General features: G+C 53.4%; 2 protein-coding genes across 3 annotated transcripts in view; both read right to left on the minus strand.

Annotated features, from left to right (window-relative positions):
- The window catches only part of ST3GAL4 (ST3 beta-galactoside alpha-2,3-sialyltransferase 4), a 59,865-nt gene extending 43,458 nt beyond the window's left edge, over positions 1-16,407 (minus strand). The window contains exon 1 of one of the 2 annotated variants that reach the window (XM_003253382.4): positions 16,210-16,407. The gene's annotated coding sequence lies outside the window, so the exon portion shown is untranslated. Of the gene's footprint in view, positions 1-15,754; positions 16,046-16,209 lie in introns of those variants that run through there. The other variant, XM_030828767.1, reaches the window with a different exon arrangement.
- Positions 16,408-21,539: 5,132 nt separating this feature from the next.
- DCPS (decapping enzyme, scavenger) overlaps positions 21,540-27,911 on the minus strand; it is a 48,674-nt gene continuing 42,302 nt past the window's right edge. Inside the window, exon 6 of the mRNA XM_003253370.4 lies at positions 21,540-26,189. Coding sequence (XP_003253418.1) covers positions 25,923-26,189 — 267 coding nt within the window. The 3' untranslated portion in view covers positions 21,540-25,922. The remainder of the gene's footprint in view (positions 26,190-27,911) is intronic.

The raw sequence follows: 27,911 nt of genomic DNA on the forward strand, positions 1-27,911 counted from the left end.
AAGATGGTCAATAGAACCTTGTGCTTGTGCATTTTATCATAACAACCACCAAAACAATCAAAGGAATAAAAAAGAACACAAAAAGGCAATTCACAGATTAAATTCAAACACCTAATAGACATAAGAAAAGATGCTCAGGCTCACTAGTAACCAGGGAATACAGATTAAAACCAAATATAGTTTCCCACACATTGCTGGTGGGAGTACCAGTTGATACAAAGGCTTAGAAGAGCATTTCACAATATGTAGTGAGGCTGAAGATGTGCATACCTTACAATCTGGTGATTGCATTTCCAGGCATAGCCCTGAGTAACCCTCCCATGTAGGGGACACCCCATTCAAGCATGTTTATTAAGCAGTGTTACAATAGCAAAAAATGGAAACAACTTAACTATCGTCAGGAGAGGGATGGCTACATAAGCTGTGCTACATTCATGCAACTGAATACTATATAGCCATGTCAACTGAAGAAATTAATCCATATGGGTCAATTGGGATCAACGTGAAAACATAACATTAACTTTTTAAAGTGTTGCAAATAGATAAAGGATGAATCAGAAAATAGCACTAAGTTTGTGTATATTTGTAAACAGTGTGTGCTTATGTGTATGATGAAAGAATAGGCCAGGCGCAGTGGCTCACGCCTATAATCCCAGCACTTTGGAAGACCACGGCCTGCAGATCATGAGGTCAGGAGTTTGAGATCAGCCTGGCCAACATGGTGAAACGCTGTCTCTACTAAAAATACAAAAATTAGACAGGCGTGATGGCGTGCGTCTGTAATCCCAGCTATTCAGGACGCTGAGGAAGGAAAATCACTTGAACCTGGGAGGCAGAGATTGCAGTGAGCCAAGATCGTGCCATTGCACTCCAGTCTGGGCGACAGAGGGAGACTCCATCTCAAAAAAAAAAAAAGGGAATATGGGGAAGAATAGAATAGATCATAGTGGCACATCTTTAGTTCTATATTTGTAATATTTTATTTCTTAAAGGAAAAAATATCTAATATGAGATAAGGTTCACACTTGATAAATCTGGCTGATTATCACATGGAGGTCTGTTATATTAATTTTTACATATTTGAAATATTTTCATATAAAAAAAAGAATGAGGGCCAGGCACAGTGGTTCACACCAGTAATCCCAGCACTTTGGGAGGCCAAGGCAGGTGGACTGACGGAGTTCAGGAGTTCGAGACCTGCCTGACCAAAATGGTCTCTACTAAAAAATACAAAAATTAGCCGAGCATGGTGGCACATGTCTGCAGTCCCAGCAACTCAGGAGGCTGAGGCAGGAGAATTGCTTGAACCCGGGAGGCAGAGGTTGCAGTGAGCCGAGATTGTGCCACTGCACTCCAGCCTGGGTGACAGAGTGAGACTCCATTTCAAGAAAAAAAAAAAAAAAAAAAAGGAATGGAGATTGAAGAAATATAAATTCAGAAGCTAAATAATGAAAAATGAATACACTCACATAAAGTTTAAGTGAGATACAGAGAGCAAGCGAGCAAGCTCACACTTAAAAAACTAAGAAGTGCATTTGCAAGATGTACATATATTAACATATCAGTTAATTCCCTTAGCCTATAACATACTCACGCAAGTCCACCCCCCACTCCCCAAACAACGAAGGAACATAATTTAAAAATAAGCTAAGGCTATGAATATATACTTTACTATAGAGAAATATAAATGGCACATAAGACATTTATCTACATTTAAAACTTCCAGTGTGGTTGAGACACCATTTTTCATAAATAGTAACAGCAAAAAACAAGGGTCCTGAGCTATATAGTGCTGGGGGAGTGTGGGAAGCAGGACCTCTCACAGATGTATGCTGGAAGTGAAAACCAGGCCACCTTCTGGGCAGACATTTCACGATATTTATCAAAATACCCTTTACCCCGGGGCTTCCATGCCAGAAGCTTATTCCACAGAAAAGTTTCCTGTATTTGCAAAGAGACTTGTCTGTTAGGATCTTTACTGCAGCACTTTTTCTAACAGCATAAGACGGAAAAATGAAATCTACGCACAGGCGCCTGTTTTAAAAAATTAGGCACACACAACGAAACACTATGCAGCTGTGAAAAATAGGATGCAAATCGATGCATACTGATGTCAGCTGATCTCCAAAGCATAATATTAAGATGTAAAAGGCAGGTGTAAAACAGTGATCTTATCTCCAAATGCACTTTCACAAAAGAATTACATGAATATTCAGATATATCTTATGTGAATACTCAGAAGGATGCAAAACAAGGCTGCAGCGTCTCAAGAGGGCAGGCTGGAGAGTGACTTTCTCTCATGTTCCCATTTGTACTGCTTAACTGTTTTAAACTGATGAGTGTGATACATTTTCAACTAATAATTTGATTAAAAGAAAAAAATGGAAGAAGAAAAAATAAGGAACGTAAATGTTGCAGTCTCACACTTGGACCTGAATTCTGGACCAAACATCACTCTGGGAGTGCGAATGACCTTTCCGGGTCTCCGGTTTTCCATTGGGTAAATAGGGATTTAAAAAAATGGCACTATCAGCCGGCACGGTGGCTCATGCCTATAATCCCAACACTTTGGGAGGCCAGGCGGGCAGATCACCTGAGGTCAGGAGATCGAGACCAGCCTGGCCAACATGGAGAAACCCTATCTTTACTAAAAATACAAAAATTAGCTGGGTGTGGTGGCACACACCTGTAATCCCAGCTACTCGGGAGGCTGAGGCATGAGAATCCCTTGAATCCAGGAGGCGGAGGTTGCAGTGAGCCGAGATCGTACCACTGTGCTCCAGCCTGGGCGACGAGAGTGAAACTCTGTCTCCGAAAAAAAAAAAAAAAGAGAGAAAGAAAAAGGCACTATCTGGAAGGGAGGTCGTATGAGCAAACAACGTAGCTCCAAAGACAATTACTGAAATGGAAGCAGCAGATCTCAAGCCCTAGAACACGCATCACCTGCGCCTCTCACTGACTGGCCCTACTTGCCCTCCTTGTGTCCTACCCTGAGGACAGAAACAGCAGTGGCAGAGCACCAGCCACAGTGTGCACCCTGGGCAATCAAGGCCTGGCCAGGGCGGCAAGTGAGGCTGGGCTCCAGCCCTCCCGCTGCTTGCCAAACTATATGCTCCGGTGCAGGGCTTCTCCAACGGGGCGGGAGAGGGGGGTGTGCGTTACCTTTCCTAATTTACAGGAAAGTGCTGTAGAGATTAGCAGCAACACCATTCAGAGCAGCTAACTTCCTCCTCTCCTCTCCAAGTTAAAACAGCGCAGTGCAAAGATCTGGATGTGCACAGGCCTGGGCGTCGCCAGAAGCACCCCAGGGAAGCTGGCAGAGCCACCCACTGGTGTTTGTCTTTCTCCATGCCATTTCCCCTGTATTCACAAGGATACCCTTCTCATGAGCAGGTGTGGCTTCTGCAGAGCTGGCTCCAGCCACCTTTTCTCCAGCTGTACCCACTTCCTAATTCTGGCACAGCTGGCCAGCCCTCTCTAAAGTGAGGTCACCCACAGGACTAACCTGTGTCCCAGGAGAGCCAAGGGGGTCACATCACTCCTTCCCTACTTGCTCCACAGAAGGGCTAATGGAATAATACCCCTGTCCCAGCACAGGCTGGGGACCCCAAGGCCTCCCCAGATTGTGAGGCTGGACAAGTCAGCAGAAACAGGAGCCACAGGGCCTGACGGCCGACTGCGAGCAGGTCACTGACTTGGACACTGTGGCATGGCAGAAACTGGGGTTTCTTTTTAGTAGAGATGGGGTTTCACCATATTGGCCAGGCTGGTCACAAACTCCTGACCTCAGGTAATCCTGTCTCAGCCTCCCCAAGTGCTGGGATTACAAGCATGAGCCACCACACCTGGCCCTGGATTCACTTTTAAATCATCCCTGGGGCTGTGCTGCAGTTGCTGTGCATAATCTTTTTTTTTTTTTTTTTTTTTTTTTTTTTTTTTTTTTTTTTTTTTTTTGGTGAGACGGAGTCTCACTCTGTGGTCCAGACTGGAGTGCAGTGGCGTGATCTTGGCTCACTGCAACCTCCACCTCCTGAGTTCAAAGGATTCTCCCGCTCAGCCTCCCAAGTAGCTGGGATTACAGGCGCATGCCATTACGTTCAGCTAATTGTATTTTTAGTAGAGATGGGGTTTCACCATGTTGACCAGGCTGGTCTCAAAATCCTGACCTCAAGTGATCCACCTGCCTTGGTCTCCCAAAGTGCTGGGATTACAGGTGTGAGCCACCACGCCCGGTCTGTTACACATAATCTTATTGAGGTTTTCAACCAATGGACATGGGATTACTTTTTCGTTCTCATTTACAGATGGGGAAACTGAGGCACAGAGCGAATACATTAACGGTCCCAAGATCAGAGAGCTCGAAAATGGTGGAACCAGGATTTAAAATTCAGCCAGAACTACTTTTAATCCCTATACTCTATGCACCTCAGAGCTTCAGAGTCCTGTCTTTTAAATGGGAGTAACAGCAGCAAGTCCTCAGAAGTGTCCTGAGCCTCAAAACACATCCTGGTTTTTAACGTCCGCAGCCTCAGCAGGGGCTGGGCACAGAACAAGCACTCAGGACGTGGAAGGTGCCAGCGACACCTGGTCCTCCCCTCCCAGGCACAAGGCAGCCCCTCTCCATTCAAGCTCTGCCCCAGCCCAGCAGAGAGGGGTCCTCAGCCACTGCCCCCACCACTACCACAATCATACTCACCTCTCCTGGTCCATATGTGACAAAGGACCTGCCACGGCCAGGGAGACAGGCAGAGGCACTGCCACTCCCACTCTGCCCTGCCCTCGACTCAGCTCCACCCATGGCCCAGCCTCAGGGGAGGCTGCTGGGGTGCGATGGCATGCATAAAGGGAGGGGGAGGGGTAGGAGGAGGAAGAGGCCCCTGGGGAGGTGGCTCTCCATCTCTCTCTTTCTGGGTGTAGCACCTCCTGGAGTTGGCGCCAGGCCCTGACCAGTTCCGCCCCATTCAGCCTTCCCAGAAGGGTTGGCACACGGATCTCAGCCTGACCAGACACCAGCCTCCTGTCAGGAGCGGTGCTCCATCTCCACCACGGTGCCCCCTACAGGCAGGCCCCCCACACCTCAGCAGAGTCCACTTCCAGAACAATGCTCCCTCTGCAGATGACACACTCTACCCAAACCCGGTACCCCAAAATCCCCGAGCAGGGACAGCAAAGGCAACGTTCAGCCCTGCAGGTGCCACAAATTCCAGCCCTGCCCCACAGTACAGCCTCTGAATTCAGGCTCTCGGCTCTGCTTTTAAGTGTTTTGTAGCAGTGGTTTCTGCGCTCACCCTGCCTCCTCCCGGAAGGAACCCTCACTGGGCAGACCTTGCACTCCTGCCTCCCCTCACCAGAACATCTGCTGGGCACTGAGACGGACACCATGGTCAGCCTGGTGCTTGATGAACAAGGATGTTTCCAGACCTGTGCAGCTGAGGGTTCGAGGGTCCACACCTGAAGTCTCATTAGGAGCCAGCAGGGTTAAAGGGGCTGAGCGAGTGAGAGGCAGACTCGTCAGAGGGGATGGCCCTGCACATGGGAGGGAAAGTGGAGCAGGGCCCCCAGATGAGGACGCAATGAAGACGCGGGAAGGTGGGTAAGGAAAGCAAGCCCCACCCCTCCCCATGTCAGTTACCTACACAGGCTTCTCCAGCACAAACACACTGGTCCCTACTCAGACACCCGGGAACCAGATGACACAGACACAGGCATGCGTGCACACACACACCCAGCTCTCAGTCCTCCTCCTCTCTGCACGCCCCCACCACCCCATGCCCACATACAGCTTCCAGGGCTTGAGGGACTCCCCCAGCCAGGGCACTCTCTTCCTCCATTCCTCAGGGCTGGCCGTGGGCCGGGCTCAGCTACAGCAGCTGCTGCTGCTTTACCTCCCCCAGGCCCACTGGGTTCCTCCCACCCCAGCTCTGGCTCCTATAGACTTTGTTTGTCAGCTTGCAGGTCCCTGGAGCTATCACCAGGCAGCCCGGAGCCTCTAAGGGGCAGGGAGTGGCTGTGCCAGCCCTCAGGAACCTCTTCCCCCAAAGCCAAGGAAAGGGGAGCCCTGGGCTCCTCACCTTCCGTCCAGCAAACTCAGCTTCCAGGAAGAGTGGCTCCTGACTGGAGACCCAGCCACACCTATGAGCCCCACAGGTGTGTCCCCAGCAGGCCTGGAGAGTGTACCCGGGCAGCCTGTGGCCGTTTGGCCGAGCGTACTGCAGAGCCTGCTGCCCCATGGAGGGCACTTCCTGGCCTGGCACCCACACAACACACACTCACTGTCCTCTGGGCCCGTCTCAGCCTCTCTGCACCTGTGCCCAGTCCCAGTGACAGGGACTGTCCTCTCAGCCCACCCAGCACCCAAATCCAGGAACCTACAAGGCCTTCCTCCAGCTGCCCCGCCAGCCTGCTCACACTTTCTGGGCTCAAGCCCTGAGGCTTTAGCAATTTCAGGGTCATCTGCACCCATAACTGGGGGAGTGATGGGAGGGACAGATTCCGGCCTGTCAGGGCCTGGTCACTGCCTGGGGACAGAGGATTCCAGAGCCTACAACTTGTTCAACAGTCTCGGCTATGGCCCACACCCACCTCTGCACACAGCAGCCAGCCCAGGGTCCCATGGAATACCCCAGGGCAGAGACAGTAAATCAACTGAAGGCGATGCCAGGGGTCACGCCAAGTGCCTGAACCCTGGCTTCTCCATCATCTGTGAGGCCCCAACCCCATGCCCTGGGTAATCTAAGGTCCTCGCCAGCGCCGCCTCCTCCTCCCAGCCCTGAGGAACCATCCTTGTTCTGGAGGTGGTGGAGCTCGGCCCTCAGTCCCCTACAGCCTGGGATGAGCCCCACCCTCAGGGCTGGTGCACAACCAGAGGCTCTTCCCAAGGAAGCCTGGTGCCAGAAAACCCAGACACTGAGGCACAGGCCACAGCCTGGGAACACCCAGGAGAGCATGTCCCCCAGGGTCACGTCCCCCAGGGTCCCAGCCCCAACCGAAGCTGGGAGAGCCCAGAACCACCCGCCGCCCAGTCCTCTTGGCCGCCCCTGCATAGCTGTTTCCTCCTGCCCAGGAGGAGCTGAAGGGATCGAGGCCCAGGATGTGGTCCTCCCACCCCCACCCACACCCCCGAGAACACACCCAGGACTGGCAGCTCACCTGGCTCTGCAGGGCTGCCTATCCAGCTGTGCCCCAAAGAGAACATTCGCTTCTTGCTCTATTTGGACAGCTGCAGGGTCAGTGATGCTCAGGAGAGAATGTCTGATCATGGAGTGGGGAGTGCGGTGATCAGGGCCACAGGCCCTCTGATGGGGGTGGGCCAAGGCCAGAGCTGCATCCCTGGATGAGTGGGCTGGGAGGGGGCCCAGGACCAGCCTGGCAGGGCACAGGGAAAGGCTGCAGTGATTCTGCCCTCCTGAGCCCTGCAAGAGGAGTGGTCAGCGGGATTCTGGAACCAGGGCTGGGACCTGGCTGGAGGCAATGGAAGCCAGGAACTGATTCCCCTTTTAATGGCATTTATTCAGTTACAGGCTGCGGCCAAGGACCAGCCTCCCAAGTCCAGCCCAACACCTGACCTCACCTCACCCCAGACAGGTCCCACGGCCCCTCCTCAGCCCATCCAGGACTGGTGGGAAAGGTCCAAGGAGAATAAGACAAAGCATCCACAAGCAGAGGTCAGTGGCTGGACTCCACCCTCCCCTCCCCAGGAAGCAGGAGGCAGAACTGGGAGGTCAAGACCAGCACTTCCCCCTCCTGCTCCCACCCTCTCCTCCTCTCTGGCCCTCGTCTCCTGCCCTCTCCTCCCAGTCCCTGTGTCCTTTCCAGCCATCCCATCCTGGTGTCTCCTGGTCCCCATCTCCACCTCCTCCTCCTTTCCTCCTCTGCCCACAGCCCTTGGTTATGTAAGGGGCTTGGGAACACACAGAGGGAGCTTTGTTGTCAAACCAAATCCATATGGAGCCGGAATCGGCCAACGCAGCTGTTCCCCATTCCCTCTGCCTTGGCAGGGTTGGGACTCCGGGCAGGGAGCCCCTATACCCCGCCATTTTGGGAGATGGGGGACAAACACTTGCCCCAGGGCCGCCAGGCAGCTGAATGGGTGGTCAGGGATCAGTCTCCACTGTGTGGAACCACAGCAAGGGACCAGCTGGTCCGTAAGGCAGAACAAAGCCACAGTACAAAGCGAGGGTCACAAAGCCAATAGAGGCAAGCTCTGGGCTGGGGCAGGGCGACACGGTGCCGGGCCTGGGAGGGTGGGGAGTGTATCCAGACCCTCACACAGAACACTGTTGTGTGCTCACCTCAATGTGGTCTGAGAGTAGAAAACTGTGTTGGCCAACTCCCCTCATTCGAGCAGGTTCCCCTGGGAGAAAGAGCTCAAGAGAGAGGAGGGTGGAGGGTTCAAGTCCCAGGCTAGGGAAGCTTAGTCAGCCCATCTTTGGAGACCCTCAGGCCCCAGAAAGACGAGATCCCACCGTCCTTTGCAGGAAGATGTCCAAAGAGTTGCATGAGGGCTTGGGAGCTGAGCTAAAGATAGAAGCATTGCATACTTTGGGCAAGCACCGTCTCTTCGCCAAACTCAACTCCTGGAAGAGCCATTTTCATTAGAAAATGCTGGGGCTGCCAACAGGAGGAGCTGACTCCTACTCCCATGGGCTCCCAATGAAGGCTCTCCTGAACATCCCTGGCCTCCAGGCAACCCAACCCAGCCACCCCCAGAGTCCCGGTTCTACTATGAGGACAACCTGAATGCTGAGGCTGGAGAAAAAAGGCAGATCAGAGAAGCAAGGGCAAGGAGAGAACGCAGAGGAGGCAGAAAGGAAGGAAGAGGGATCACTGAAGATGGTGAGAAATCTAGGGGTGGAAAGAGAAGGCAGGCAGAAAGGGGTTGAAGAAGAGCACGGCTCAAACAGGGACAGGAAGGAGCTGGGGGCAGGAGGTCTAGGGAAACGGCCCACACTGCCTGTGAGGACAGTCTCCCATGCTCCATCAACACCTGCTCCTCGGCCAGCCCCTCATTCAGTCCAGCCCAGCTGGGGAGGGATTTCTAGACCACTCATCTTAGCCCACCCAGTCCTAGGGGCCTGGAGAACAGACCAGCTGAATGGGCCAGGCATGAGGTAGGGGCTGGAGAGGCAGAGAGAGAAGGGTTACTCCTGAGCTCAGCCCAATTACCTGCTCCCTGCCTGTGGGGAGAGAGGTGCTCTGTGACCTTAAACAACTAAGTTACTTTTCTGAGTCTCTGCTCCCTCGTTTGCAATATGACAGCCAACCTCTGAGGCCTCTCCCAGCCTAAAAAATGTTTGTTTTGTTTGCCCATCACCAGGCTGTGAGACGTGGCAGATACTCTTACCCCAATTAACACAGATGCTAATTGAGTGCCAGAGTGCAAGACCTGCCTGAGGTCACATAACTGCTAAGTGGACAGGGACAAAGGATGCCAGGACAGCTCCTAGTGAGCCACCTGCCCCTCTTCCCCTGAGCCAGAAAGTAGACCCTCTTCAGTCTCTGGACCCCACCCTGGAATCCCAGAAAAGCACACCAGCCAGCATTTATAGAGTGCTGGAGTCCGGGCACTGGATGTTATCTGAAATGTTATCCCATTAAGAAGTGTTGACCAGGCGGAGCACGGTAGTTCACGCCTATAATCCCAGCACTTTGGGAGGCCGAGGCAGGTGGATCATTTGAGTTCAGGAGTTCGAGACCAGCTTGGCCAACGTGGTGAGACCCCCATCTCTACTAAAACCACAAAAATTAGCCGGGCGTGGTGGTGGGCACCTGTAATCCCAGCTACTCGGGAGGCTGAGGTAGGAGAATCTCGCTTGAACCTGGGAGGCAGAGGTTGCAGTGAGCTGAGATCGCGCCACTGCACTCCAGCCTGGGGAACAGAGTAAGACTCTGTCTTAAAAAAAAAAAAAAAGGAAGAACTGTTGGCCGGACACAGTGGCTCACTCCTGTAATCCTGGCACTCTGGGAGGCTCAGGCAGGCAGATCACCTGAGGTCAGGAGTTTGAGACCAGCCTAGCCAACATGGTGAAACCCCATTTCTACTAAAAGTACAAAAATTAGCCAGGTGTGGTGGCGCACACCTGTGATCCCAGCTACTTGGGAGGCTGAGGCAGGGGAATCACTTGAACCCAGGAGGCAGAGGTTGCAGTGAGCCGAGATCGCACCACTGCACTCCAGCCTGGGCAATAGAGCCAGACTCCGTCTCAAAAAAAAAAAAAAAAGTGTTAATTTCTCAGAGAAGGAAATGGAGGCTACAGTGGCAGGCTGCAAGCTGTACCCAAGGCTGTGCGTGGAGGGAAGGGCTGAGAGCCTCCAATCTGCTTCTAGGAATACAAATCTCACAGCTCCATACCACCACCTCAGGCACTACCCCCAGAACCACCTACCTTTGGTTCAGCCTGAGCCCCACTGAGGTCCATGCTGGGGTCACCCCAGCACAGGGTTCCCTCCCTGTCACAGGCATAGGACCTGCAGGGAGTGGAGAATGCAGGGGGAGGAAGTGCCGGTGCTGGGTGGCCAGGGAGGCTTCCCAGGACTGGGGCTTCAGTTGATACTGAAGGACATCTGCAGTCTAGCAAGGTCATTACCAACAATGCCCAAGCGAGGGGGCAGCAGAAGCAAAGGCGAGGAGGTGAGACCACACATGGCACCAGAAAATGAGAACCACAGGGGTCACAACTGGAACTCAATGGGGGTTTTCAAAAAAAAAATTAAAGCCAAGAAACCCTCTGTCACAGTTTCCCAAAAAAAAATTTAAGTGGAAATGCAGTACGTACAAGGAATAAAAGTGCAGCTGTTCAGGAGGAGGCAAATGTGGGTGAACCCCTCGCTCTTCCAAAGCTGTCACTCCTTCTCAGGACCCACGTGAGGGTTCCACCATAGGGGTACCTTTCTTGGGCCTCAAATAAGGAGAGGACTGACATAGGGATTGGAGCTGAGGTCAGGACCTGTCTGCAGGGACCTGAAGGTTACTAGGGAGGGGTGATGGGTAGAGAAATGTGGCCACCTGACCCTGGGGTGGGTGGAATGGGGCATGCACTCCTCAGGGGACAAGCTCCTGCCCATCCTCACCTGGGTTCCTGCCTGCCTCTCTGGTGTCTGAACAGAGACCCCCAAGGTGGCAGCACACAGCTGGGGCCAGACCTTTCTCTAGCAAACAGCTCAACTGGTAAAAGGGAAACTTTTTCCCTTTGCCCTGGGAGGAGGAAGCAAAGTAAAGATGCAGCAAAGACAAATCAGCATACCTGAGGTGCATTTCCATCACTCATCACACAGGAATCTATTGAGTGCTTATTGTTTGCCAGACATCATTCCAGGCATTAAGAAAATATACCAGCGAGCGAACAAGACAGACACACTCAGCTGGGCGTGGTGGCTCATGCCTGTAATCCCAGCACTTTGGGAGGCTGAGGCGGGCGGATCACGAGGTCAGGAGTTCGAGACCAGCCTGGCCAACATGATGAAACCCTGTCTCTACTAAAAATACAAAAATTAGCCAGGCGTGGTGGCGGGCGCCTGTAATCTTAGCTACTCAGGAGGCTGAGGCAGGAGAATAACTTGAAACCAGAAGATAGAGGTTGCAGTTAGCCGAGATCGCGCCACTGCACTCCAGCCTAGGCAACAAGAGCAAAACTCTGTCTCAAAAACAAAACAAAACAAACAAAAACCAGCCTGGGCAACATGGCAAAACCCCGTCTCTACAAAAAAATAGAAAAATTAGCCTAGTGTGGTGGCGCATACCTAGAGTCATGAGCAAGTCAGCTGCCTCCTCGCCTGCCCAGAACTCCGTGGATCCCTCAGCCTCTGCCCTCGTCAGTCCCTTGCATGACTTCCCTCCAAATGATCAGAACCCAGTGGGAACCCAGGGTATACCCCGGCTGGCCCCTAATTCTCTCCTGCCAGGAATCCCTCCTCCCAACCTGAGCAACCTCTAAGAGACAGGGAGGGCTGCTGGTGCGGAGCTTGTCTGTAGGCAAAACAGCTCACCATGTTGGAAGGAGAATTGGGTCTGTGGAAGCCTCTCTGGCCTTGAGCCAGCCCAGGACGGGCATCAAGGAGGGCCAGGCAGCCAAGGTGCTTCTGCCTGGCAGGAATCAGGATGCCAGACGCCAGGAGCAGCCACCTTGGCTGGGTTCCCTGTGCTTAGACCCCATAGGGCCCCTCCCCTTCCCCACGTGTGGCCGTGGTTGCCTTGCAGCCATGTGGGCGGCAGCCACATTTCCAAAGGAATAGGAACTGCAGGCAGGCCAGATGGAAGCAATTGCCAAGGGAAAGCAGCAGGGGTGGGGGCTGGGGAGGCTGGGAGGGCCCGCTGGGAAGGAGGGAAGGAGGAAGGAGGGAGGGAGGAGAACCTTGTCCTAACCCCGCCCTGCCCAACTGAGAAAGCGAACAAGGGTGTGCTCAGGGTACGGGCCCGGCCAGGATGTGGGGTTCGGGAGAGCACTCAGAGGTCAGGGTTTGTGTTCCACCTTTGACACTAACACACTGTGGCCTTGAGCAAACCACTTCACACCTTTGAGCTGGGATCTGTTTCTTCATGGGGCAAAATGAGCAAACTCCAGGGGGCAGTTGAGAACTGGGCTGAAAAGTGAAGGTTTTGGAAGCAGGCTTGGATGAGTCCTAGGTCAGCTGCTTACGAGCTCTGTGACCTTGGCCAAGTAACTTAATCCTTCAATCCTCCATTTCTTCATTTATAAATGGGCTTAAATGCAGGGTTGTGTGAGGCTCACATGAAGTGATGTAAAGTGTCTAGCACATCTTTTTTTTTTTTAAGTTTATTGGGCCAGGCTTTTAATAAGTGCCTGATTGCTAAATGGTAATATTTTTGTTATTTGCTGAGGCCATTTTCATTATGGGGACAGATGTTCATCCATGCTGCAGTTGGCAGAGGAAGCAGAGCACAAGTAGGGTCGCTGCAGACCAGCATTCCCTAGCACTCTCCAAACTGGTCCCAGCACTCTTTGTGGCTGCCTCCCCTAAACAGGAAAGCAAGATCCTGAGGACCCCAACCCCCATGCACAGGCCTGAATGAGCTGCAGGTGGGACAAAGGAACTCTCCTCCTCAGGTGCTTCTGGGCTTCTGCAGCCAGGCCTTCCTCACAATCAAGGCCCAGGTGGGAAACTGAAGGCCCAGCCAGACCCACACGTCACTTCAGCCCGAGCAGCAGCCGCCTCCTCCCTGCTGGGCCAGCAGCGGAACCCAGGGCTTCAGTCCAGGACAATCCTACCATCTTATCACATCCTATCACAAGGCAGTGTGGGGTGCAAGGGAACAGAGATGGGGTTGTGGCTATAGGTCCCAGGTAAAGGGCTCAGCCAACAGTAAAAACCCACAGCTCTGGACGCTCACACCCTCTAACCCCGAAAAGCAACAACCCAAGCAACCCTTTGGGGGAATTCAGCCCCTGCAGGGCTCAGGGGCTCCGGTCGGAAGCTGACCAGCACTTGGCTAGGGCCTGGGAATCGCCTGCTGCTGCTCTCACGTGAAGCTACACTGACCACTGCCTCAGTCTGTAGAATAAAGGACATCATTCACACACCTCCCTCCCCCAAATGTGGCAGGGGTTAGGAGTCATTCTGAGGCCAGGGATAGCCAGTAGTCCATCCAGGGCCACTCAGGACACTCATACAGAAGCACTGAACACCTCTGGGAAAGGGGCAACAAAGAAGAAGGGGTTAATGACAACAGTCACCCAAATCTGCCTGCACTCACCATTTCCTCCCAGCAACCAAAAGCTTCAGGTCAAGGTCATGGGTCTTGAGTAGGAAGGAGAATCCCAGCGTGAGGGGAACACGGAACGGGAGCTAAACCACCTGCAGCGGCCTGCTGCAGGGAAACGTCTAGCCAGCCCAGTGCGACTGAACCGAGGGGGCAGGAAGCAGGGGCTGTTTGCCCGGAGTGTCACACCCTGCACTGCCGGACTGCCCCACTCTCCAGTATCCAAGGTCCATCTCCGAGGGGCCAGGAGCTGGGCTGGGCTCTAGCGGCTGCCTCGATGGCAATCTGTAGGCTTGGACTTCAGACCCCACTTGGGGCCCCAGCTCCCTCTCCACCTCCTGCGGGCCCCTCAGCCAGCTCCTTTCCCTATCGGCCCAGGGTGTGGAACTTGACAGGCATGAAAACATTTATATTAGTCCGAGATAGAGGGATCCCTTCCCTCCAACAGATGGTGCAAACCTTTGAGCCATTCTGAGAAGAATTCCCAATTCCATTGGGACAACCCTGGAACAGCCTCTCTGAGGAGAGACCCAGAGAACGTGCCCAAGTCAGACCTGGGGTAGCCCCCAAGGCAAGGGCAGATGGCGGCCAGTGGGGAGTTAGGATAGAATGACAGCTCAAGATGGAGCACAGAAAGGGGGTCTGGCCTCTCTGCTCCTGCCGGGGAAGGGAGCCCTTTCCACGATTAAAAGTCCAGAAAGGAGCAGATTCTTAGTTCTATCCAGAAAACTGGATTCTAGGAGTCTAACGAGGTTGGGAGGCTGGCGGGGGCACAGCACTGTCTTTCTGAGAAGCAGAGGGCCAGTCACTGCTTCCCGTAGGGAAGGCAGCCCAGAGGCACCTCAGCCTGGGCCGCCGGCTCACAGAGAAGGCGGCCCTGTTGTCTCTGGACAACAAGCCATCCCCAGGCTAAAGACACCCACTCTGCCCAAAGTCCAAGCTGGCAATTTCCAATTCACTTTTCTAACCCTTCCATGTGCACCCTCACAACCTCGGTTGCCATCTTGGAGCCTGGCATCTTGGAGCTTGCCCCAACTCCTGGCAAGCTCCCCATGTCTTGACAGAGCCCAGGGCCCATGGGGCAGCTTAGGATCACCCACCCAGCGCAATGGGGCCAGGCACAGGAGCAGTCTGGGAGGGGGCCAGGAGCAGGACAGAGAACGGTCAAGGGGCATTCCCAGACCAGCTCTCAGCAAGCAAAACAGCCTCCCGAGTTCATTTCTAGGCCCCAAACAGCCAGCACGTCCCCGGAACCCGCTCTAGAATTATCGGGCAGCTTTGGAGAGTAACAGCATGGGAGGAATATTACCAATAGTGAACATTTATACAGCTCTTCCTCCGTGCAGGCGCCTTTCAAAGCACTTAGCACATATCAACTCATTTAAAATCTCCCTGGCAGATGCCAGGGCCAGGACCTAGAGGAGGTGGAGTCTGTAGGACGGGTCCGGCACAGCTCAGGAGACAGTGACAGGGGTGTGTGTCTCGTGAGAACTCAGCCTGCACCAGGCCTGTTCCCGAAGTTCACAAGGAATAAGTCCGCCTGAGCCTGGCTTCCGCGCGGTACCCCCCTCCGGCGGTGGAAAGTACAGGCTTCCCCAAGAGGCCTGTGGGGGGTGCCAGCCTGTGGGTGGCCATGAGGTCAGACAGGGCACAGCTGGGCACCCGAACACTGCCTACACTCCCAGCCTTCTGGCAGCAGTTCCCTTAAGCCAGGCCCTCGGGACCCAGGCTGGGGAGCAGACGAAGCAGCCACAGTAGGTCAGGCCTCACGCTGCCCAGACAGAGCCTCCCCCCAGGACTGGGAATGGAGGGGCAGTGCTGGCAGACATGTTGGCAGTTCTGGACTGGCCGGGAAGTCCCTGCCAGCCGGGCCCCCGAGGAAACACCCACAGCAGACAGCTGAGCCCACTCCCACCATTGCATCCCTCCCACTGCTCACCACCCATGCAGCTCTGAGGCACAGTGGCCTAGGCCTGACGACCCCCATAACGTGGCCCTAGGACCCTGGGCACAGCCGGCCTCCCATGACAACTCCACCTTTGGGTCCTGCTCAGCGACCTTGCGACTCCTGCACACAGGCGGACCCCGCAAAGCCTGTCACCTCCAGCACAGTCAGCTCCCAAGTGCTGGACCTGACCAGGGTAGTAGTGGGAGAAACCATCGCTCGAGGATGCTGGAGGTGGGGGCCGCCGTTTCAGTCCGGGCGCAGGGCTGGGGGAGTGGGGGCGGAAACTTTCCGCAGGACTGTCCCGCTTGCTCACTCCAAGGGAGCGGAGAGGATCCGGCTTCCCGCGAAAATCTGGTCCAGGGAAAGGGACCCCGGGAAGCAGCTCCGCAGGGCTGTGGCCGCCCCACCCCAAACCGCGCTGCGCCCACGTGCAGGGCCCGACCCCCTCCGGGAGGCGCGGCGCCGGCTGGGGTCAGGCGGCCGAGGACCCCGCGGTTTCCCGCCCCGCCCCGCGGGCCCCCGCGCACTGTCGCCGCGTACTCACCCTCACGGGTGGAGCGGGGCGGGGCAGCACAGTTCCGCGCGCAGCTCCGATCCGCTAGGCGCACCGACCAGCGGCGCAGCGCCGGCACGACGGCTCGGCTCGGCCCGGTCCCTGTCCCGGGCGCGGGGCCGGCCTGGGAGCTGGCGAGTCCGCCTGCAGGGGAGGCGGGGACCCGGGCCCGGGTTGGGGGCGGGGAAGGGGCTGGACACGCTTGCGCACACGGCAGCCCGACTCCCAGGAGCTCCCGGGAGGGGTAGAAAGGGCGGGGTGGAGGAAGGGGAAGGGCGGGGGCGATGCCGCGCGGTCGCCGGCTTGGAAGGGTGTGCGCGCCTCCGAGACCCGGACAGAGACAGGCAGGGGCGCCGGGGGTGCCAGAGGGGCGGAGAGGCGGAAGAGGAGGCCTGATGGGGTGAGCACAGGGCCAGGGCAGGCGCTGCCTGTGAATGGCGCCAGGGTGGGTATGCCCAGTGCAGCCAACGCGGACCCTCCCGGGAACAATAAGAATCAAGAAAGGGTTCAGTGCTCTGTCGCACGGGGAACCGTGTCCTTCCCTCACTGGGGAAACTGAGGCAGGGTCTTGTTCCGGGAGCCTATGCTTCCCATGCCCCATGCACGCAAGGCAGCCAGTCAGTCCCCTGGGCCCAGACGTGGGCCCTTCCTCTGCTTCGGTTGGGGCCTGCCGCCCCCAAACTGCTCTGTCTGCACCCCTCACTTGCATACTCTTTATCTTGGCCTCAGAAAGTTTCTGTTTCCTTTCCGTTATTGAAGGCGCCAGGCATCCTGTCTCCAGGAAGAAACCCCTGGGCCCCTGACCCCGGTTCCTTGGACCCAGGCATCCCCCCAAATAAACCTGGGAACTGCCCAGGCTGAAGAACAGTTCAGAAGTCACCCTACAGGACAATCCACAGCCCCTTAGGCCAGTCCCTTTCACAGGTCAGCACAGTGTTTCCGGAGCCCCACGTATGAACAGTCCTGTGCCGGGAGCGCCAGGGGCTCCAAGGAAAGTATCAGACCCGTTCCCTGTCCCCAGGAAGCTTACCATCCAGCGGCACAGAGGAGGCTCACCATGGACTCCATTCAAGAACGAGGCAGGATAGGATGTGACTAAGTGCAAGGTGTGAGTAACTGACAGTAAGTGCAAGGGGGTTCAGAGAAGTGGCAGCTCCAAGCCTGCTTCGGCTGTAGCTGGAGGGCTTATCTGTCAAGAACCCCCAACTCAGGAAGCTCTGCTCCAAATGAGCTGAGTAAGGAGAGTCTTCCTCCAAGGTGTTCCTCTGCAGGTGACTGTGCTCCATCCTAAATCATTCCTTGCACGGGCAGAAGCTATTTGGCATTTCACCAGTGCCTGATTTTGTTTGAATATGGTGCCTTTGGCTTAATCAGTCAGACATGCATTCAACAACTATTTATTTATTTGTTATTTTGAGACAGAGTTTGGCTCTGTCACCAGGCTAGAGTGCAGTGGCGCCATCTTGGCTCACTGCAACCTCCGCCTCCTGGGTTCAAGTGATTCTCCTGCCTCAGCCTCCCGAGTAGCTGGGACTACAGGCACGCGCCACCACGCCCAGCTAATTTTTGTATTTTTAGTAGAGACGAGGTTTCACCATGCTGGCCAGGATGGTCTCGATCTCTTGACCTTATGATCCGCCCGCCTCGGCCTCCCAAAGTGTTGGGATTACAGGCGTGAGCCATTGAACAACTATTTATTGCATGCCATCTCCAGGCCTGGAATTAAGCTGGGTATAAAGAACACAATGACTAAGTCTCTGCCTTGGGCAAGTCGAGGAAGAGGGAAGCGCCTCCTTGTTCTACAGATGGGAAAACTGGCCCAAAGGGAGTAAGCAGCTGCCCTTAATAACTAAGTGAATCTGGCAGAACTGATCCAAGCATCAGCCCAGCCTCTAAACTTGGCCATTTGATGAACTAGATCTAAGCACAGTTTGCAGTTCTTGCCGTGAATCATGTAAATGTCACTCTACCAGAAAATGGAACTTAAGAACCAGCATTTGTTCCTGGAGACCTGAGTTCCGACTCTGTCTCTGCCACTAAATAGCTTTAGTTTTCTTACTGGGGAGGGGGAGGGGAAAGGAAATAACTGCTTATTCAAAGGGCTATTGGCATTAAATCAGGCAATGGATGCGAATTTGCTCTGAAAGCATAACCTGCTATACATAAGCGTGTGCTGTTACTATGCAGGTGGCATGCCTTTTCTAACCTATAAGCTGTATTCAGGCCTCTCCCCCTCCTTCCCCCAGCTTATCCCAAGCCTGGTTACTAGGTGCCCAGAAGCTAACTGTAATTCTGCTCCCCTCAGGTTAGGCCACAATGTGCTTACTCATGATGGTCTTTCCCCTCCAGTTTCTTAACAGCACGGCCAGAAGCTTACCTCACTGCATAGAAGCCATGTCATCTTTGGGGCAGGAGGGAAGCAATTCTGGTGCCTTTCTCCTCTCCTCTTCTCTTCTCTCTTTTTCTTTCTTTATTTTCTTCCTTCCTTTCTCTTTTTCTTTTCTTTCCATCTTTCCTTCTCCTCTCCTCTTCTCTCCTCTCTCCTCTCCTCTCTCCTCTCCTTGTGCTTTTTCGACCCCAGGCACCCCTTTGGTGCAACTACAACACATTATGAGCGGCTCAGCAAGAGGCAGTAGGATGGGGTAAGCAGGGCTTTGGCCCATGGGGACTGTTTCTTTTGGATGTTAACTGTGCCAAAGTGGGACCAAGGCAACCTAAGGAACAACAGGTCTGAGTCCCTTTCCAAGCCATCAGTGCTGCCTCCATTCCCATTTCCTTTGCCTCCCAAACTCTCTTGTGTTTCTCCTTGGTGGAAGTGGCAGGACACCTCTGTGCTGGGGCAACCAGAGGGGCCTCAGGAGCAGAGGGAGGAGCAGGTGCATCTAGACCTGGGAAGCCCTGGCCCTGCGGCCCCTCTCTGGCAGGAGTGATGTGAGCAGCAGCGTGGAACAGCTCCTGTCTCATGTGCCACGTTAGCATCCTGCCCACCAAGAGGAGGAAGCAGCAAGACATGTTTGAGGAAGAAATACACCCCATCCAGCATCTCAGATGCTTTTAAAAATAGCAACTCCAGGATGGTATTTCAGCTCCTATTTTTATCAGATTTATATGGCTGGACCATGGAGCTGAGCTGTTCCCAGGGTTCTCAATAGCAAGGGACATCACTCTTGTAGTGTTAGCTGAAATGCATTCCAGGAACCTGTAGGCTGAAAGAGATCCTGAGAAATCATTGCACACGGCCCCTGCCTCTGTTTAGGGCCACAGTCAGTTAACCACCAAAAGTTTATGGCTTTTTTCCTTAAAACCTCTTGGTTGGCCAGGAGTGGTGGCTCACGCCTGTAATCTCAGCACTTTGTGAGGCCGAGGTGGGGTGGATCACCTGAGGTCGGGATTTTGAGACCGGCCTGGCCAACATGGTGAAACCCCATCTCTACTAAAAACACAAAAATTAACCGGGCATGGTAGTGGGTGCCTGTAATCCCAGCTACTCGGGAGGCTGAGGCAGGAGAATCACTTGAACCCGGGAGGCGGAGGTTGCAATGAGCCGAGATTGAGCCACTGCACTCCAGCCTGGGCAACAGAGTGAGACTGTCGCAAAAAGTAAATAAATAAAACCTCTTGGTTCCATGCATAGTCTAGCATTTCATAGTGCTTCTAATCACGAAGTTATTTTTAATATTGTCTTTGTTTGGTCTGCTACACAAAATGTAGACTGGGTGGCTTATAAACTACAGAAATCTTTCACAGTTCTGTAGGCTAGGAAGTCTAAGACGAAGATGCCAACAGCCGGCTTCCTGGTTCATAGAAGGTCATCTTCTCACTGTAACCTCACAGTGAGAGGAAGGGCCTAGGGGGTGACTCTGGGATCTCTTGTATGAGACACTAATCCCATTAATGGGGGCCCCCCACCCTCATGGCCTAATCACTTCCCAAAGGCCCCACGATTGCCTTGGGGGTTAGTATTTCTACATATGAATTTTAGGGGAACACAGACATTCAGGCCATAGCAAATATCTTGCCCAAATATCTCTAGTTCCATCCTTTTGGTCACTCTCAGACCATAACGTTTACTGAGTGATTACTATGTCCCACAAAATTCTTATTTAACCCTCAGAAAAACCCTCTGGGGGAAGCATTGTTATCACTCCTATTTCATGAGCAGTTATGTAACTTGCCCCAGATGAGACTTGGTTATGGCACAGATTCTGTGTTGGAGCCTTCAGACCACTCTGCTTCCCAAGCAGGGGAGGAACATAACATTAAAGATTTTCTTGGCCTTGGCTTTCATTTCTTCATCATGGTTCTGAAGGGGAAATTGGCCACAGTCCTAAATGTATGTGTGGGCCCATGCTAGAAGCTCAGCTCTCAGTGTCAGCCACACTGAGCCCTGGTCTCCCTAACTTCTGGGCCTTTACTCTGCTTGTCATTGGGCTGATGACCAAGATCCAGCCTAGAGCACAAGAAGACAAACACTGCGTGATCTCGTGTGTAGAACCTAACAAAGTGGAACTCAAGCAGAGAGTAGAATGGTGGTCGCCTGTCGGAATGGGGAGATGGTCAAAGAATGCAAACTTTCAGTTGGATGGGGGAAGAAGTTCCAGAGATCTATAGTGCCACACGGTGACAACAGTTAATGACAATGTACTGGGCGGGGCGTGGTGGCTCACGCCTGTAATCCCAGCACTTTGGGAGGCTGAGGCAGACAGATCACTTGAGGTCAGGAGTTCTAGACCAGCTTGGCCAACACGGTGAAACCCGTCTCTACTAAAACTACAAAATTAGCCAGGTGTGGTGGTGCGCACCTGTAATCTCAGCTACTCGGGAGGCTGAGGCACGAGAATCACTTGAACCCAGGAGGCGGAGGTTGCAGTGAGTCGAGACTGAGCCACTGCACTCCAGCCTGGGTGACACAGCGAGACTCTGTTTCAAAAAAAAAAAAAAAAAAAGCAATGTGCTGTATACTTGAAAATTGCTCACAGAGATTTTAAATATTCTCACCATTACAAACTGATAAGTATGTGGCATAATGCATATGTTAATTAGCCTGATTTAGTGATTCCACAATATATACATGTAACAAAACATCATGTTGTACACCATAAATGTATACTATTTTTATTTGCCAATTAAATATTTTTTTTAAAGTTTTAGCCTGCAGGTTTAGCTTTTTGGGGCTGAAGCCCCATAGCCCCGGGCACTTCAACATACTCATCAGCATTGTAATTACTTGGTAATTAATGCCTGTGTTCCTACTAAATTGTAAGCTTCACATGAGCTCTGCCTCCAGGTGTTTGCAAACAAACCAAAAGGGGGTGGGGGTAGATGCTCAAAACCTGTTTATTAAATTGTATTGAAATTGAAACACTTGAAACAAATTTCATTGCTGCTTATTTTCTAACAGTGGTGAAAACTTGGTAACTTCAAGTTGACATGGATTTCAGAATTCAGTGTAATTTCAACAATATTAATAGAACAAACTTAGGGTTGCCAACATTTCTTTTGCTAAGCAAGGCTATTTTAAAAACAACTATCAATAATTATCTTATTTTAAAAAGTACATTTTAACCTTATATATACATGTTTGGAATAAAAACAGTCCTTCCTGAGAAGGAAGAGTTGGCAGACCTACATCAATAAAATAAATATATTCAAATGCTTTGGATATGGAAGTATTACAAGAGAAACATTTTCAAGTATTACTTCATATGTAGTTGTTTCTTATTTCTTAGTTCGGGGATTTGTATTCAACAGGGACATGGAATGTGGAGCCTGAGATGGTATTTTTCTGTTTCATGTCGATAGAGACCACTCAGCAATTTTGCTCTATTAGGAAACTTTGAGGCAAATGGAGAGAAGCCAAGGAACAATAGCAGTCATGCCTCCAACTGCTTCTTTCCTTCTCCAACCAAGCCAGAAAGAACGTAGGCCAAGTGTTGGGGCTAAAATCCAGTCGTGGAGCCGTCCAGGATTTATCTAGGAAGGGTGACATCTGCCACTGCTCCAGCAGAGCGGGGGCATGGCATGCTTCTGAGGGCACACAGTTCAACACATGAGGCACTCTCTGCAGCACACAGGACCAAGGTGTCGTGCTGCCAGGGAGGGGCTGGCATTTGCCATTTTGTCAAAGCAGGGCTGCAGATTGTGGCTTGCTCAGGACAGAAGGATGCTGGGCTCTTAAGTGATAGCAGGAAGAAAGCATGAGGTAGAGGGGCTGGTCCTTACTCTCCATCCCCTGCATGAGATCCAGGAGGCCTCATTCAGAGCCTAGCTCTGGTCCTCCATTCGCCACATGTTTATTGAGCACTTATAGGTGAGTCACCGCCCTAGGTTCTGGGGAAATGGTGAACAAAGGGCCAGAAGTCTCTGCTTCCTGGAGCTGATGTTCACTCCATAATGCTGGACAAGACATCCTGAGCCCATTTCTTCGTAAAAAGGAACGAGAATGTGGGTCATGAAATGATCTGCTATATGAATGTAGTGTTATAATGTTGCTTTGTCTCAAAGGTTGGTCTGCTGAGCCAGGTAGTGTCTTAGGAGCCAGGGATACAGAGCGAACTAAAACAAAGCTCCTACCTTCAAGACCCTCTCAGTCTAGTGGGGAAAGTGGACAAACTCACAAATAGGAATAAAAGGAGGCACTATATGCAAAGCTATCGTCTTGAGTTACCCAGGAGTCTGATATGAAGGTCACCCTATAAAGACAGACTATGCTTTTGGAGTCTCAATAGGACTTGGCAGAGCAGCCAACCCTGTGCACTCTAGACCTTGAGGGTGATAAGCCCGAAGAGGGTTGGATTGAGGGAGGGAGCTGCAAGGGGGCCATGGCCGGCAGGGTCCCTGGCGATTACAGCAGCAGAGCACTGGCTGGCTCTGAAGGGGAACCCTTGCCAGGCCTCTAGCAGAGGCTTGTCTTTCCACGTACGAGAAAAGTTAAGTGGTGAGGCCTGGAGAGGGGCCCCCTTCTGTACTGTGGTGAAGACAAACAAGGCTGGGAGAGGAGTGCAGGGACGCTATCCCAGAGAGGCCCCTCCCCACAGAGTGGGCAGAAGGAAGACAGAACTGGCCAACCCCTCGGGGGAGTCGAGAAGCCTTCCAGAGTGAGGGTCCCTGTCTCCATGCCTGCCTCTCCAGACCTGAGTGCCTGCCCTCTGCTGTGACTCCCAGCCTCGTCTGTCCCATTGGGTGAACTCTGTCCCATTTCTCTTGCCCCTCAAACGTTTATTCATCCAGTGTCAAATTCCTACCCACCTTCCTCCAGGGGCCAGGCGCTACGAGATGAGGGGAAGGAACGGCAAGGTCAGCAGGAGCCCGTGGAGCCAGACCCTCCGGCAGCATTGTTGGGGGCTGGGCAGGAGGGCATGGGCTGAGGCCGCAGGGAAGGGCTGCGCCACAGGGAGGCCTCCCTCTGCTCCGTGGCAGTTGTGGTGCTGGAGATGGAGCCCGTGTTTGCTTGTTGGGACATCTGCTTTCAGAGAGGAAGTGGGTCACTTCTTTCCCCTGGACCTGGAATGGGCACAACAGAGACCCAGGGAGCATTCCTGCAAGCTGGACACTGCTCTGGGAGAAGACCTCCATCCAACCTCCTGCCCCCAAGACCCCAGCAACTGCCAGTGTCACTGCCCACAAAAGTATTTGCTTAGCCCAAGAAAGAGTCAGTCAGATGTGTGGTGGCCATGAAATGGATCCTGCTGGTTCTCTGTCAGACCTCCCTGCATTGGTCACTACCTCAAAGTTCCTTGGCTGCAACTCCATGTTGCCTGAATCTAGGGACTGTTGAAGTACTGCAGGGGGCTGGGCGCCGTGGCTCATGCCTGGAATCCCAGCACTTTGGGAGGCCGAGACGGGTGGATCACCTGAGGCTAGGAGTTGGAGACCAGCCTGGCCAACATGGTGAAACCCGGTCTCTACTAAAAATACAAAAATTAGCTGGGCGTGAGGGCACACCCCCTGTAGTCCCAGCTACTCAGGAGGCTGAGGCAGGAGAATCACTTGAACCCAGGAGGCGGAGGTTGCAGTGAGTCGAGATTGCGCCACTGCACTCCAGCCTGGGTGATGGAGCGAGATAGTCTCATAAAAAAAAAAAAAAAAAAAAAAGCCACATGGAAGAATGGCTGAGTGGCGGCCAGTGGCTTCGTTGTGCCTCATCTGAACTCCCTGAAGGCTGAAGCAGGTCCCTGAGGCTTTCTGACCACACCCTCCACTCCCTGGCTGTTTCTTTTTTATTTTTTTAATTTTTTTTTGAGAGGGAGTCTTGCTCTGTCACCCAGGCTGAAGTACAGTGGCTCACCGCAACCTCCGCCTCCCGGGTTCAAGGGATTCTCCTGCTTCAGCCTCCCAAGTAGCTGGGATTACAGAAGCCCACCACCACACCTGGCTAATTTTTCTATTTTTCAGTAGAGACGGGTTTCACCATGTTGGTGATTCTGCTGTTTCTAAGGAGACTCTCCCAGGGCCACAGGGGTCCATAGCAGGCCCTGAGACCCTGAAGCAGGTTGGCTGCACCTGGGCTACCACCTGCAAGTAAAGGGGCTAATCTCTGAATGAGGCTTCCTGGTTCTCAGGCATGGAATGGAGAGTAAGGACCACCCACTGTGCCTCAGGCTTCCCCCCCTGCTATCACTTAAGAGCCTGCCATCCTGCCATCCCTGAGAGCTTCCCAAGCAAGGCACAAAATCCACAGCCCTACTCTGACAAAGCGGCAAACGCCAGCCCCTCTGGCAGCATGATGCCTTGGTCCTGTGTGCTGGAGAGAGCCTTGTGTGTTTACTTGTGTGCCCGCCCATACAAGCCATGTCCCTGCCCTGCTTGAGCCCTGATGGCTCCCTAACTGCTCATCAGCCTCTGACGCTTTGAGGTCCCTTCCTGGTCTCAAGATCCTCTGAACGTCTGCCTCTGATAGGCCTTGAACCCGGGCTGCCTCTGGGCTTTTGTATTCAACTGCAACCATATCATTTGCCCTTGCTGATTCACTTGCACTTGATCTTCTGGCTGCTTCATGTGAGTCTGTTTTGTCTTCCTGCCGAGATAAAAACTCAAGGCTGGCGACTCGCTGACCAAATAACAGAGCAAGGCAGGCTTTTCGGGCTTGCATAATCTGATTCTTATTAAAACCTGCCCATTTCCAGGCACCAAGCCCCTATCCTCGTCAACAAGAAGTTTATCAACAGGGTTGACTGACTCACAGGGAGGTGTGACCTCACTGCTGGAAGGAGGAAGTGCCATCAGAAACCCGTATAGATAATTTCCTGAAAGGTTCCAAGTTTGTTTTTTTGGGGAACTCCTCAAAGAAGAGGTGGATGGCAGGGGAAGGAGGAGGGGATAGGGAGAGGAGCAGAATAAGAAGGAGTACAGACAGGAGAGGCACAGAGTGGAGACAAGGAAGCCACCACAGACGGTGAGCCCTGGGGCTTGGAGAAGGCCCTCGGCACCCTTCCAGGGCAGCTCCCACCCGTCAGTTGAAACCACCACCTGGAGACTTTCCATCATTCTCAAGGCCTTCCCACAGGTTCTACCCACCCACTCTCCCCCACCATCTGCCTGCCTCCCAGGCCACGCTGTCCACACTGAGTGAGCCCACTAGTTTATTCACTACTAGGAATAAGCCGGTACAAAATACATTTTTAGAAAATTCACTTGGAGATAAAAAATCTTGTCCCCACTCCTCCCCCAGTCCCACACATCTGTGCTCTTCTGCCTGAGTTAATTCAGCTTTGCTGAGCCTCCTGCAAGAGCTTGAGCAGGGGGTCGTCAGCCCTGAGGGCGAAGGTGAGCGTGCGCTGCTGGTAGTGCCTGGGGTCACACTCCAGGTTCTCGATCACCTCAGCCAGCAGGTGGGCCCGCTCCACGCCTGAGCCGGGGGCCTCGAAGCCCAGGGCGGTGAAGTGCACGTGCAGGTGGTAGTAGGAGGGCAGGTAGTGCAGGTATACTCGCAGATGGTCTCCGCTCATCTGGTAGCGCTGCAGGATGGCCTCCTGATGAGACAGGGGCAGGCAGGAGTCACCGTGCTGCCTGAGGCCCGGCGCCATGTCCCCACCTAGATCCTCCTCCCATCTGAATCCCGGGTTGGCCTGGGACAGCTCATAAAAACCCTCCACACAGCTCTCTGCCTGCTGTCTGCTTCAGCTTCCTCTCTCTTCTCGTCTGGGAAATCCACAAGTGCAGGTGACAGCAGCAAAGCTGAGACTCTTTCTCCCAAAAGAAGGGGGTAGCAGCCTCAATCAGCATTCCCCACCCCAACGTGGAAAAAACACTGGCTTCCTCAAACCGTTGCTGCTGGGAATCTTGGAAGGCCCAGTGTCTACAGACAGGCCCAGATTCCCAAGACGATGGGGACTTTCATGATTTAGAAGCATTTAATCAGTCATGAAGTGGATGGGAGGAAGCCTCATTCTCCCTTTCAGCATAGGACAGGGTGGGGCTTGGAAACAATGAAGTTGGGGATGGGGGTTTGCTGAGAACTTGGTGAAAGGGCAAGAACTGTGGAAGGGGTGTGGGAGGGGCTGCTCCCACACAGACCTGGCGAGGTCTCAGTGGGCTCCTTGCAGAAGAGGAAAGCATTGACTTTGGCCCTGGCTCCCTTTGCCCACCTCCGCCTTGCTCGGGGGTGGGTCTTTTTCTACCAACCTCCACCTTCAGGAGCCTGCAAAGCACAGAATTAAGCGGAGACTCACATCTCCATTGTGGGCAAATCCCTGAGGTGGTCAGAGGTGAAGAGAAAAGTACCAGGGTCTCAGTGGGCTCAGTATATACCCCAGGACTGTGTTCTGCATTTGGAGCTCACCCCAGGAATCCCTGCAGCAGGGCGAGACCAGGGCCAAGGCACCGAGGGGCTTCCTGGAGTAAGTGAGGTCTGCCTGCCAGGGTGGAGCTGTCTGAGCTGCTAGGGCAGGTCAAAGTGTTGGCCGGGCATCTCCCCAAGAGAAAGACACCGTTCTCTGCCATTTGTAATATCCAGAGACTGCTTCAGAATCTGAACAAGTCACCCCACAAAGATAAGGGCAGCCGAGGGGTGGTGCCATGGGTGGGCAGGAGGGAAGATAGATTGGGGCCCAGCAGCAGGGGGAAGCTGGGTGTGCGCAGAGCCTTTCCTCCAGGTCTGCATTAACACCTCGAAGCATCACTGGTCAAAAAGGGGCAAATCTCTCTCCTGGCTGGGCATCGTTGTGACTGCTAGCTCTGGCGTGTTAGGCAGATCATCACATTTCAGAGTGGAAAAAAGACTGAGACCCAGCCCCTTAGGATGGTGGATTTAGAAGGGATCCATCTAGATAATGTGGTTCAGGGAGGTGAAGTGACCTGCCCCAGGCCACTCAGCTGGTTAGGGTCCAAATGTCAGGCCAGGACCACACCCAAGATTCTAGACACTCTTCCCCCATCTCCCCCTCCTCCTGGGCTCTGTTTAGAGCCCCAATAATTTCATTCAATTCAACAAATATCTGGCCGGGCGCGGTGGCTCACGCTTGTAATCCAGCACTTTGGGAGGCCGAGGCAGGCGGATCACGAGGTCAGGAGATCGAGACCACAGTGAAACCCCGTCTCTACTAAAAAGACAAAAATAGCCGGGCGTGGTGGCGGGCGCCTGTAGTCCAGCTACTCGGAGGCTGAGGCAGGAGAATGGCGTGAACCTGGGAGGCAGAGCTGCAGTGAGCCGAGACTGCGCCACTGCACTCCAGCCTGGGTGACAGAGCGAGACT

Source organism: Nomascus leucogenys, chromosome 15 (genome assembly GCF_006542625.1).
Source record: "Nomascus leucogenys isolate Asia chromosome 15, Asia_NLE_v1, whole genome shotgun sequence".
Lineage (NCBI taxonomy): Eukaryota > Metazoa > Chordata > Mammalia > Primates > Hylobatidae > Nomascus > Nomascus leucogenys.